The sequence below is a fragment of the Polypterus senegalus genome, chromosome 3 (assembly GCF_016835505.1).
Source record: "Polypterus senegalus isolate Bchr_013 chromosome 3, ASM1683550v1, whole genome shotgun sequence".
NCBI classification, from domain to species: Eukaryota; Metazoa; Chordata; class Cladistia; order Polypteriformes; family Polypteridae; genus Polypterus; species Polypterus senegalus.
In genome coordinates, this window is record NC_053156.1 from 38,466,731 (window position 1) to 38,479,654 (window position 12,924).

Here is a 12,924-nt window from a genome sequence, read left to right on the forward strand (position 1 = left end):
AAAGTTAACAGAAGAATTTTGAATTGAATGTGGAACTTATCTATACATAGACAACATCTTCACTTCCCACTAACAATTACATTCTAAATGTAACTTTCCAGCAACACATTTCTGCCACTAACTCTAAATTAGAAACTTTGTTAAACAAAACCTGCCCAATTTTCCTCACTTCCCACTTACCTCTACGCCGGAAAAAATATTGATCAGTCTTGAGAACTCGGACAGCATCTCCGTAATATATAAAAACATTTTACAGTTCCTCCCTTTCAAAGATCCCAGAGGACAGTGGGAAAAGGATCTCTTCACTCAACATCTCAGAAAAGGAGTGGAAGGTAGCAATGTGGGGAATTCACTCAAGCTCTATATGTGCAAAGCATACAATTATTCAACTTAAAATCTTATATCGAGCACATCTGTCTTGTTTAAAATTGTCCAAAATGTTTCCAGGGCAAAATCCAACCTGCAAACATTGCTATCAAGTTCTAGCTTCATTGGGTCACATGTTTTGGGTGTACACCACATTAATATCATTCTGGACCAAAATTTTTAAAAGCCTTTCAGCCTTGATGTCACTATCTATCCCTCCTAGTCCATTAACCACTGTGTTTGGGGTACTTCCTGATAGGCTTAAAGTGGAGGAGGACAAACTGTAATTGCCTTTACTTCACTATTGGCACGTAGACTTATTCTTCAGCTTGCATTAACATTAACTCATGTGGAGATGTACAGATTTATACATTTCTCTATATTACCACATGCGCTATAAGGACATTCAAAGTTTGGTGTAAATTTGAGAAATACTTGGATGTGACTTACACAAATCATCTCTATTGGAATATTATCACCACTTTCATTGACTGATAGTGCTTGGCTTCTCCACATAGTGGGAGCAATCTTGTCACAAGATATGTTACGAATGTTATTCCATTTCTGTCATACTGATATCTTTTTACAAATTCATTACTGTCCAGCATTTCTAAAACATTCCACCTTTCCCAGGATATGTGTGCAGATTTCTGCATGAATGTTATCTTCTGACAGCTCCTTGTGAGTTAGCAGTTCATTAATTCTCCTAAATCCTGTTGAAGTTTGGAGTAGTTGATAAATTTGGTCCTACACTTGGGAGTAGGACTAAAGAGCATTTTAAGTCACTCTTAAATTTTTCATTCATTTAGGACTGTTTTCTTACATGGATACACTTGATAAACACGGGCACTGAAGTCATTCTTTGTGACAAATATACAAAAAAAACAGAGGATACCAGGAAAGGAGCAACACTGTATGTAGAATGATATATCACCATCACAATGCTCTCAATAAAGCAATCTTCCTATATTTTACACAATATATTTTTCAGCAAGTACCAGACAAGCTGGTTAAGTTTGCAGTTGATACCAAGATAGGTGGATTGGCAGATACTGTAATTTGGAATCTGTTAAATCATCACAGAGGGACTTGGACAGCATACAGGCTTGGGCAGATTTGTGGCAGATAAAATTTAATGTTAGTAAATGTAAAGTATTACATGTAGGAAGTAGAAATGTTTGGTTTGAATACATAGGGGGAAGTCTGAAAATTGAAAGATCACCTTATGAGAAGGATTTACGAATCGTAGTGGACTTGACACTATCAACATCAAGACAGTGTTCAGAAGCCACTAAAAGGGCTAACAGCATATCAGGTTATATAGCACCCTGATGCGTAGAGAAAGGATTTCATGGAGCTTCTGCTCAAGCTTTATAACGCGCTGGTGAGGCGTCTGGAGTACTGTGTGCAGTTTAGAAAAGGTCCAGAGAAGAGCAACTAAGCTGATTCCAAGACTACAGGGGATGAGTTATGAGGAAAGATTAAAAGAGCGGAGCCTTTTCACCAAAAGGCTTTATTTTACACAGAGCTTTGAACCAGGAGGCATTTGTTAAAAGAAACAAGATTAAAATACAAAGCAAAAAAACAATTCATCTGTTTTCTAACTCACTTACCAATCTTAGGGAGCTACAAAAGCACAGGGCACAAAGTGGGCACCAAACCTACACAGACTGCAGTAGTAATAGGCTGGTCAGTCAGCTCCACTCAATGTGAGGTGTTCAGTTAACTGAACAAGCACAATCATTGAGTTATGGGAGGAAGAGGCCACAGGGACATTGGGAGAACATGCAATCCAGGCAGGGGATTCAAACGTATCTGTATGGCAGGAGTTTCAATAGTGGCAACAAAAGGTAACAAGCTATTACTTTAAGAAGTGGTGACCTCTACATCCATTATATCTGTGAACTTCAATGGTGTTTAAATCATAAGAAATTATGTAAGAGGACAGTTTGAAAAATGGCATAACAGTCTGAAAACCAATTAATTCAGTTGTTATATATTAAGGAGAGGCATGGTGTGAAACTCATAAGGTCTTGTCATAAGTGTGTTTTTGTTTTATGAAGCAGTTCCCGTGGAACATAACAGTATAACAAAGTATTAGGCTTTTAATTTTACTTAAGTTTAAGTTACTTTACAGTTTACTTTTGTATAATAATTGCCCTCATTACAGTTACAGTACGATAAATGATCTCTGGAGATTTCATCTGCAAAACTCACTACCACAGCACTTACTAGTTCGTTACTATTGCTAGTATGAATGTAAGTCAGTGATAGCGCTACTGCCTAGCAACAAGGAGACCGGAATTCAATTCCCAGGTGCTTCCTGCCTAGCATTTGTGTGTTCTCCCCATGTTTGTGTGAATTTTCTCTGGGCTCTCCAGTTTCCCCCACAGTCCAAAGATTTGGAGATTAGGCGGACTGGCAAAACTAAACTGGCCCTGTGATGGTCTGACACCCGATGCTTGCTGGGATTGGCTCCAGCTTTCCCGCGACCTTGATCTGTTTAAGTTGGTGTAGAAAATAGGCAGATGGTTGAACCCAAGTTGTGCAAAAGACCACTGTCCATCTGGCAAAAAGTAACCTTTTGCAAATGATATAGACATAGGATCAATCCGTTGATCTTTATTCATCAAAAGACACATTCTGAAACAAACAGGGCTGGCATTAAAATGGAGATTCGGAAATGGGCCTTTCAGAAATTCACATTGTTGAAAAAATACGGTCTTTAAAAAAGAGACCATTTTGAATTAAAGCCTATGCTAAATTTTAATGTAACCTATCTAAATGCATTGTTAAACTATAATAAAATGATGACACTGTAGATCAGAATTCGATTACATTACTATATTTTGCCTTGCATTTTTTCACATTTAAACTATTCATTTAAAGATATTTACATACTTTTTATGTATTGATTTCATAACTGCCATTTGATTTCAGTATAACATATATAGTACCTTTGAGATGTCGCTCCTCACATGCTAGGTGTTCTTGTCAGCTGAGCTGACATTGAGGCTCTTACAATGACAGAATCATGCATCCTCTAAAACGTCTCAAAAATCGTTAATTAAAGGCAACTTACACCGTTAGTAAATAAAATATATACGAATGCAAAACAAGTGAAAAGACGCAGCTGCCTTCACGGCGAGTTCTGCTCGCCCGACTCCTCCGCCGATATCCCGCTCAGCAGCTCTGACCTCGGTCAGGTGCGCGCGCACGTGCGTATGAGGCGCTCAGCCGCTGCGCGTTATATGACGCTATAAAAGTACCTGAGTGCGCGCCTCATTTAATAGCACTTTGAAGTTTCTGGTTTGCTAGCATGGGGGTGTAAAGCTGTGTATCAGTTGCCACTCGCTTTTGGACTGTTTAGTTTTTATTTTGAAGTTTCTTCTGCTTTAGGTTACAGGAGGTCCGACTTCCCTTTGAAAGTATACGAGGCTGTAGTTACACCGAGTGAGACCTTGGCACAGCAAAGAGCGGGATCGCCCGAAACGGTATCTGCACAATGCACGGAGTGGGGCGTTATCGTGACTATCAACCCTGACCTTCTGGGTATTCAGCATCCAGTTCAGCCGTCCGATTTGACAATTGGAGGATGTGGAGTGACCGGCCAAACGCCAACTGCCTTTGTGATTAAAGCTCCGTTACAGGGATGTGGCAGCACCGTTACGGTGAGATTTTGTATTAATGACGGAGCAATTGGAATGTAATATTAAGCCTTGTTCAATTTTTGTTTGTGGCGTGTAGATGCTGTATAGTCTCCCTTTTCAGATATTTTTTTTCTGTAAATATCAGTAGGGATTTAAGCAGTCATTAACCCAGGTATGAACAAAATTTGAGCCGTTGTCATAATGAGGGTGGTTCCCCAGTGTATGTGTAGTAAAATATAACGTGGAACCCCTTAAACAATTAAGTCCTAATTGTTGGTGGTAGACTGATTCCAGTTCATCCCAAAAGAGTAGAAATTACCCTAAAGACTTGATATTGCTTTTTCTAGATGACTGCTGATGAAATAGTGTACACCTTCACCCTTGACTACAGCCCCTCTCCTCTTCCTGGCATTCCCATTATACGAACCAACCCAGCTGTGGTGCAGATTGATTGTCATTACCCCAGGTGAGGTTTTCTGTCCCAGAAGCTTGCTGGAATCTGTATTTGGTATATGAAGATTATTGCCCAAACTCATGTTGTGACCCCTTTGGGTAAAGCAGGTCTGCCTCTTGCTAACTGCTGCTTCCTGCTAGGCAGCACAATGTCAGCAGTAATGCACTGAATCCCACTTGGGTCCCATATACCTCCACCATATCTGCTCAGGATATTCTAGGATTCTCTCTCATCATAATGAACAGTAAGGCATTCATGTTGCATGTAATTCCCATTTTTGGGGTCAGAATTGCATTCCATGTCTGTTGAACCCTTTTGACAATCTGGTCTAAGGTAATCCTATCTCTACAGGTGACTGGAGTGGACCAAGTTCCTCCAACACCTTCTATCTAGGTGACCTCATCAGTTGACAGCACTAACCATGTGCCTCTGCAGCTATTTGTGGACAACTGTGGCTTCATTGGCTTCATATGGTTCTGCCCCAATATACACCTTTATTGGCAATCATGGGTGAGGAATCTAAAACTGCTGCTAGCACGAGGAACCTCTGCCTTGGAGCAAATCTGATCTTATGCCTGTTTTACTGACCGCAAGCTAACCAACTCCAATTCCCAGTTCATAACTCCCAGAGTTGCTCCATCTACCCTCCAGTTTGTACTTGATGCTTTTAGGTTCTATGGTGTAGCTACAAGCTCCGTGAGTTGGCTCAAATTAGCAGTGGTGATATGGGGAAAATCTCTAAACCAGTAGTGTTAAATGGTGGAAACTTTCTACATGTTTTCTTGTATATTCTCAGATCTTCATTACCTGTTGTCTGAAGGTGACTTTAGCTTCCCAGAATATAGATTCCTTGAATAAGGCTTGCTCCTATGTAACTGGACAGAGCCAGTAAGTTTCTGCTGGATTAACTAATTTAGAACCATAGCCTGTAAGGTTCTCGCAGACCTGCTTTCCTAAAGGTGGACATCTGTAGATGGCAGTGACCAGGTATGTAGTTGCTGTGATACCAGTTGCACTAGTGGCTTCCGCAGAAGGCAATGGAACATCGCCAAATCAAGGCAGAGGAGGAGTGGTAGGTGCCTAGTGCAAATGGGCTTTGCAGAAGGCTAATTGTAAAATGGCTAAAAGCAAATCTCTCTTGCTCGCTCAAGCCATGGCAGCTGAATGGGAGAAGACCCTTGTTGTGGGCCCCCTACACCTGAATGGGAAGTCTCAACCTGCAGTGTCTGACCATCTGACTGCTACAGAAAAGAGTACATCAGGTGAGGACTTGGCATGGTGTGCAAATGACTATTCCAATTGAACTAAAGCAAAAACTGGAGTACTGTAGATGGTTCTGGGTGAGTTAAGAGCCTCTCTGGGTCAATATAACTTGCCAGCAAGGGCTACTTTACAGGTGCAGACCTTCAGCCCACAATAGTACTTGCTCACTGCTTTTCCTCTTTTACAGGCTCCTTTATGCTTGTCCTGGGCTCGGTGCTGGTTGTATTGGCTCTGGCATGTTCTGCTTTTCTTCTGTTCATTTTGTACCAAAAACCTCCAATTTCTAATTCACTTTTCTAGAGAGTTTACTTTTAATGGGGGTGGGGGGGGTAAATAGTGTAACAGACCCAAATCTCCTCCTTCCCACCTTAAAAGAACTGCTTGCCGTTTTGATAGACGGTCTTCCTAGTGACGATTCAACCCCAACTCCAGCATTTTAGTGACCTCCCTAGTTGTAATTTTGTCTTGTGCTGTTGCATAGCCCTCACTTCAGAGTCGCTGTCCCCAGCGGCCACTTCCCAGTCCCTGCAACGGTGCACAAACTCGTAATGGCTGTGCGGTCTTCCCTCCCGCTTTAGTCATGCAGCCAGTGTTGGGCACATCAGCAGGGTTTGGGAGTGCTGCACTGGCAAGTGGCACAACCGCGATGTTAAGTGATTGTGCTGTTCAGTGCAGCCGATGTGTTCTAGGCAAGTGGGCGAACCTCCTAGTGTGGAGATGCAGATGTAGCGGTTTGTTTCAATTTTACTGAACTGGCACTGTAAAAATCATCCTTCTAGCACTCGGCTTTGAGGCTCCAGTCACCGCCGCTTCACAATGCCACTAGGGTTTAACTTTCCTTTCATTTCTACCCGCCACCAAAGCTCTGCTCTCTGGAAAAATCCACCCTCGCAGATGGAGCGGTGGTGGAGCTGCCCAGGTGTCACTCTCGGCTTTCTCCATCCATGAACTGCTGCTGCCAATAGAACTACATGTTGCATATCTGATCGTTGAGGCTCTCCCAGCTCCTCCACCGTTGCAAAGCTTGGCACCGACTGTACAATATAATGCTACAAAAATACAAAGCGTTCAGTTTACAATTCAATGTAAGCTATGATTTTAATAAAGGCTAATTTCTGTCATGTTAAATATTGTAATTGCACAATTTCGACCTACAATTTGTGTGGTGTTCGGCTTTTGGTAGACCCTTATGCTCGCAGTAAGGGAATGAAGCATTCAGTTTCGAAATTCACATGAATTTTAATCTTTTCAACTCTCAGCTGCAGTTGCCCTACAGCTCTGAAAAACTGTCCTGGGAGGTTTCAAGGCTCATTTTTGGGTGAAAAACTTGGAGTTGCAGTGGACTGGTCACTGCCCTTTTAGATTAACAAGTTGGCTGCTGTGGTGGTAGGACATCTAGCTTGCATGAGCTTTAGTACAATTTGAGGGAAGTTACAGTCCAGCTTGAACACCATTAACTCATCGGGAGTATAGTGTACAGTTTTGATCTCCAGATGCAAAAAGACAGCTGCACTTAAGTTCAGAAAAGCAAAACTCTTGATACTTTATTAATCTAGGACAAGTTCAGTCCCTAAAGACTAATGAAACAAATTCAGTCTCCATTTGATTAAAGGATATTGATATAGTAGGTCTCATTTAAAAAGGGGGCACAAAGGAACTTGGCTTTTTATTTAAAAAAGCTAAATGTATGGAATGCTTTACCATGTACTGTAGCAGACAGTAGGACTGAAATTATGAATCCAGGACTGTCTGTACGAGTTAGGAGCTGTAAATGGTCATCTAGAGCAGAAACATGGGGATTCCCCTCCCCATCAAGACAGGCCATGATTTGGAAACACTTGGACTCCATGTGGCAGAGCTCTCCCCACTACATCCTAGTGGTGATTGGGCTTAACATCTTCTGATCTACAGGAGTTAATGCTCTTCAAAATTGCAGGGGCACTATATGCACTTATTTTAGCAACACTGTCCATCTCAGAGTGCTTTATTTTTTTGTAAATGTGACCATGTAAATCTAATGAGCCTATGAAATAATCCATGATGCAGTCACTAGTCTAGCCAAGCCACAGATGCCTGTGTCCTCTCTGGTATTTTTGTTTAATACATTTTAAAGTTTTTATATATACATAGCCTGTTGAATTCCTTATGAATTCACAAATGTGTTTTTTGGGACTGAAAGGAGCCCATCTAAGTAATTGTTTGTTTTGGTTTTTTTTTACCCAGTTTGGTTATTCAGCATTTAAGACTGCACATACACCCAAAATCCCACCTCGCTTAATGCAAGTTGTTAATGCCCTGTGCTGTGTAATTATCAACAATCTACATTTTTCAATAATTAGATTATAAATATCAATCAGTTCCATAGCATTTATTATGGATGATTGAAAAAGGAGTCTTCCTCCTAATCCATTATAACAGGAGGTCCCCATTTCAATTGAGATTAGCAACACAGCACAGCTAACTGGTAGGGACAGGACATGAGCGACTCTTAGCTGCTAAGGACCCACAAACAAGTGGTCCAGCGTTTGTAACAAACTGACTTGGCAATATGTGAATTTATCTAAGACATAAAATGTTTTTTGTAAGAATGTATCTGTCATGGATCTCAAGTTGGTTGATGGGCAGGTGACAAAGTGTGCAGATAAGAGGTGAATACTTCACAGCACATCACACTTCGCCCATATTTGCTTATCTTCCTTGGCTTCCTGTGAAGCAGAGGGTGGCTTTAACGATTTTGTTTGTGCTCAAAGCCTTAAGAGGGTCTGCTCTAGCCAATCTCGCTGAACTCCTCCTTGCCTCTTCCCATCCACCAGGTTGTTCAGATCCTAGTGATGGCAAAATGAAGCCTCGTGCAGCTTTCTTTCTATTTGTGCCAAAAGATTTAAAGTGTTGAAGCCTTAGCCCCAGTCTGAACAGTGACATCTGGTGATTAACTTAGGTTAAGGCAAGCACGCAAGAGCGCAAGTGAAGCAGCACTCACTTTTCCAGTCTCATATCACCAGTAAAAGGTCAGAAAAGTCTATTTTATTCTGCTAAGGTCCTTGTTCATTTATACTATTTTTAACTTTTGTTGTTTTCCGCTGTCGCCAAAGCCCTCCAAATCTCTCCTCAAAACCCAACATAGTTGAAAGAGAATGATGCATTTTATTATAGGTTACCTGTTAATTTAGCACCAAAGCTGTCAAACCAATAAAGCGTGCTGTGAAGCACTAATGACATTCAAAGCTTCAAACGTGTTGCTGTTTTGACCCAAGCGCTGACATAGTGATTTGACTCACTATGTTTCAGATTGACTGAGACAAGCTTCGGTATCATTTTTCCCATCTCCATCAGATCCTCTAATCCAGTGGTTCCCAAACTTGGTTCTACGGACCCACTGTGGTTGCAGGTTTTTGTTCCAACCAGATTCACAATTGGTGATAATCGATAACTGACTATTTAATTAGCTGTTTTTTTACTCTTTTTATTCTGCATTCAGAAAAATATAACAAATGTTTCTAAATGTCTTATAAATGTAAAAACCATACTATTTTTTTTCTAAAGCTATAAATGCTTAACTCTCGTGTTCCTATTTTTGCCTTTTTCTGTGTAGTTTACTCCCTTCATTTAACCCTAATAGTGAGAATTAACAACCAGCACAGCAGACACCCAGGGTGATGAATGCTGCAACGACTTCAGTATCAGACTCACTAATTAGTAAAGAATCAACAGCTTTGAAAGTGGAATTAAAATTAGGTTGAACATACTGTTAACTACTTAAACTACATATTCCCCATATAGCCACAACTTCCCTATATAACTGCTTATTACATTTTAATAAAAAATCTAACACTTAAGTTTGTAATTGACTCTAAAACACAAATGGGGAAATGGTTCACTTAATTAGCCTAAGAGTCCAATGAAAAACGGAAGTTGATTGGAATAAAAACCTGCAGCCACAGTGGGTCCCCAGGCTCGAGTTTGACACCCATGGATCAGAGCAGTGGTTCTCAAACTCTGAAAACCTGCAGACACTGCGGCCCTGCAGGACCATTCTAACAAACTTCATGAGTGACTAGGTTTTCCTGCTAATTTTTTTTTTTTGCCTTAATTTTAATTAACTTGAATCCGGCCCCATTGTTTTCTTTTTCTTTAATTAGCAGCCAACCAATGAGACACAACAAGCCACCACATGACCAGCTCACCTGTGCCCATCACACAATATCTGAAAATAAAGAAAAGTAAAGGTCTCAATAAGGCTGATCTCTCAGATCACCAAAAAGTTTTGACGGTGCTGTGGCAGGATGAGAGCAGCAACAAGCTGTGGAATTGAATTAAGAATGTAATTAGCAGCAAGAATTGGCTTCTCATTAAGAAAGTGATTGACGTGAAATTGGTTGGAGTGTGAAGCCCCAGTTTGCCTGCTCATCTGTTGGCTCATTTTACATCTGTTTGGCTGTCATTTAATGAAGAATAGAATCAATTGACAGAATTGTATCTTTAAAAACAGAGCTATTAAAATGAAGGGAAAAATAAGTTAATTAGCAGTGAAAACTGGTCACTGATTAGGAAAAGGGTTAGAATGAAAACCTGCGGCCCTCAAGGCCTGAAGTTTGACACCCCTGCTCTAATCGGCCATTGCTGTCTGTTACACACACACACACTTGAAGCTGTGAGGTCATTGATGTAGTAGGTCCTCGGCTATGGAACAGCCTGCTCTAATCCACATCGGTTCCCACCACTGATTAATTTAAATCACATTTTAAAACTTGCTTTTATTCACGTGTTTTAGGTTGCATTGACTGTGTTACTTAATTTTGTAGTTTTAACTCTGGTTTTTATCTCTCTATTATAAAAAAAAAAAATATTGGAAGGAGACGAGACGTGATTTTCTCTGAGACACTTTAATGTCCCATGAGACAAAAGAACAGCTGCTGTACAGGCTTTTAAATGTTGAATGCAACGCGAGTGGCAGAGACATGAAGTAGCTGGCACATAGCGTGCCTGGTGGGGGGAGGCTAGGGGGTGGGCGAGTGAAGCAAGGTGTGGGGTGTTTTTTTTTAATTTTTATTGCAATCATTCCATACAAATCAATCAATTTTTACAAAAAGTAGGATTAAGAACAAGTTGACCCCTACCCCTGAGAGAGAGAGAACAAGGCCAACGGAGTAAAACTTAAGGCTTGTAAACATACCTAAATTGATAAGTTTGATAAGCCAATAGAGATGAATGGAGAAGAAAAAGAAATACAAAAATAATTGCTTCCTCTGTGCTTTAAGAGCTTATTCTAAAATATTACTGATTAGATCCTGCCATGTTTTGAAAAATATCTGTACAGATCCTCTAACTATTTGATTTTTTCCAATTTCAAATAGTATAACACATCAGTTTCCCACTGACTTAAAAGAGGAGAGTTTGGGTTCTTCCAGTTTATCAGAATAAGTCTGCGTGCCAAAAGTGTAGTGAATGCAATCACAGTTTGTCCTTCTCCACTTTAAACCCATCTGGAAGAACCCCAAACACAGCTGTTAATGGGTTAGGAGGGATTGTGAGACCAAGGCTGCCTGAAAGGTAATTCAAAATTTTGGTCCAGAATGATGTTAGTTTGGTGCAGGCCCAAAACATGTGACCCAGTGAGGCTGGGACTTGATTGCAGCGTTCGCAGGTTGGATCTTGCCCTGGAAACATTTTGGAGAGTTTTAGGCGAGACAGATGTGCTTGATATATAATTATGAGATGAATAATTGTATGCTTTGCGCATATGGAGCTCGAGTGAATTCTCTGCATTGCTATTTTCCACTCCTTTTCTGATATATTAATTGAGAGATCTTTTTCCCACTGTCCTCTTGGATCTTTGAAAGGGAGGGACTGTAAAATTTTATATATTGCAGAGATGGTGTCTGAGTCCTTGAAATTGAGCAATATTTTTTCCAGCATGGATGAGGGTGCAAGATGAGGAAAATCGGGAAGGTTCTGTTTAACAAAGTTCCTAATTTAAAGATAGTGAAAGAAATGTGTAACTGGAATGTTAAATTTGGAATGTAATTGTCCATAGGATGCAAAGATGTTGTCTATATAAAGATCTCGAAGCAAGTTAATCCCAAATTTTTTCCAGATATTAAAAACTGCATATGTTTGCGAAGGTTGAAAGAGGTGCCACAGATAAAAGCTTCTCCATCTTAAAATGCTTTCTACATTGGTTCCATATTCTGAGTGAGTGAAGCACAATTGGGTTATTAGTATATTGCCGATAACTTGCATTTATTGGGGCACAGAGCAGGGAGTATAAAGAAGTACTGCAGGATTTTACTTCTATTGAGGACCAAGCCTGTGTATGTTCACCTATTTGTGTCCAGGTTTTTATAGCTTGTATGTCTGCTGCCCAGTAATAAAACTGGAGGTTAGGTAGAGCCATGCCAGCTTCTGCCTTTTGTCTTTGTAGGGTCGCTCTTTGTATATGTGGATGTTTTGAGTTCCAAATAAATTAGGTTATTGTTGACTCTAATTGCTTAAATTATTTCTTGATGTACTGTATATTAGAATGTTTTGAAGTAAAAAAGGAGCTTAGGAAGAATATTCATCTTAACAGTGTTAATTCTTCCAGCTAGAGTGAGATGAAGTTTTCTAAATGTATATCTATTGTTACGGCTGTTAGTGCTCAGGCATTGCTTTTAGTAGTGTGCTGCTTTTACCTTTTTATCCCTTTATTCTAATGTGTTGTGCTTTTTACTCCTTTTTTTCTTATTGCTGTAAATCACTTTGGTAAATTTTTAGTTGTTTTAAAATTACTATATAAATAAATGATAAATGGAAAAGGAGGAAGGCCAAAGTGGAGGTGGATGGATAGATAAAGTAAAAGATTTGAAGAATAAGGGCCTGACTGGCAAGTAGGTGCAGGACACAGTTGTTTTGAGAAGGATGAACAAGCACACTGACCCTACAATGAAGTGGGAAAAGATAAAGAGGAGGAAGAACATATAAAGAAATGAAAATTACTGAACTAGTAATGGTAAAAAAGCACATTACAATTAAAACCATGCCTTTAACTGTGATAAAAATGTGTTATCCAGGTTTTTAAATACTGACTTAATTTGTCCTATTTACTTTCCAAGTAGATATGTTACATCACATTACTGCTTATTAACTCAGGAATAGAAACGATTCACTCTGTACTAATATTATAATAAATGAATAAATCATTCTGACTCTTGA

The 12,924-nt window shown here is 39.9% G+C and overlaps 2 protein-coding genes across 2 annotated transcripts; both read left to right on the top strand.

Moving 5' to 3' along the window:
• Positions 1–2,619: 2,619 nt before the first annotated feature.
• LOC120526457 (zona pellucida sperm-binding protein 3-like) lies at positions 2,620–4,683 on the top strand. The gene is made up of 4 exons (XM_039749622.1): positions 2,620–2,625; positions 3,660–4,037; positions 4,364–4,482; positions 4,578–4,683. The coding sequence occupies exons 1-4, from the start codon at positions 2,620–2,622 to the stop codon at positions 4,591–4,593; spliced, it is 519 nt and encodes a 172-aa protein (XP_039605556.1). The 3' UTR covers positions 4,594–4,683.
• On the top strand, positions 4,600–5,541 carry LOC120526458 (zona pellucida sperm-binding protein 3-like; the record flags this gene model as incomplete). The annotated part of the gene is made up of 3 exons (XM_039749623.1): positions 4,600–4,734; positions 5,065–5,166; positions 5,267–5,541. Coding segments are annotated over 3 exons (333 nt in total), but the record flags the coding sequence as incomplete, so codon positions are not given.
• Between the last annotated feature and the right edge of the window lie 7,383 nt (positions 5,542–12,924).

Coding starts and splice junctions, on each gene's coding strand:
- LOC120526457 (XM_039749622.1), top strand. Junction 4,038..4,363: donor GATGTGGCAGCACCGTTACG/GTGAGATTTTGT, acceptor TGCTTTTTCTAG/ATGACTGCTGATGAAATAGT.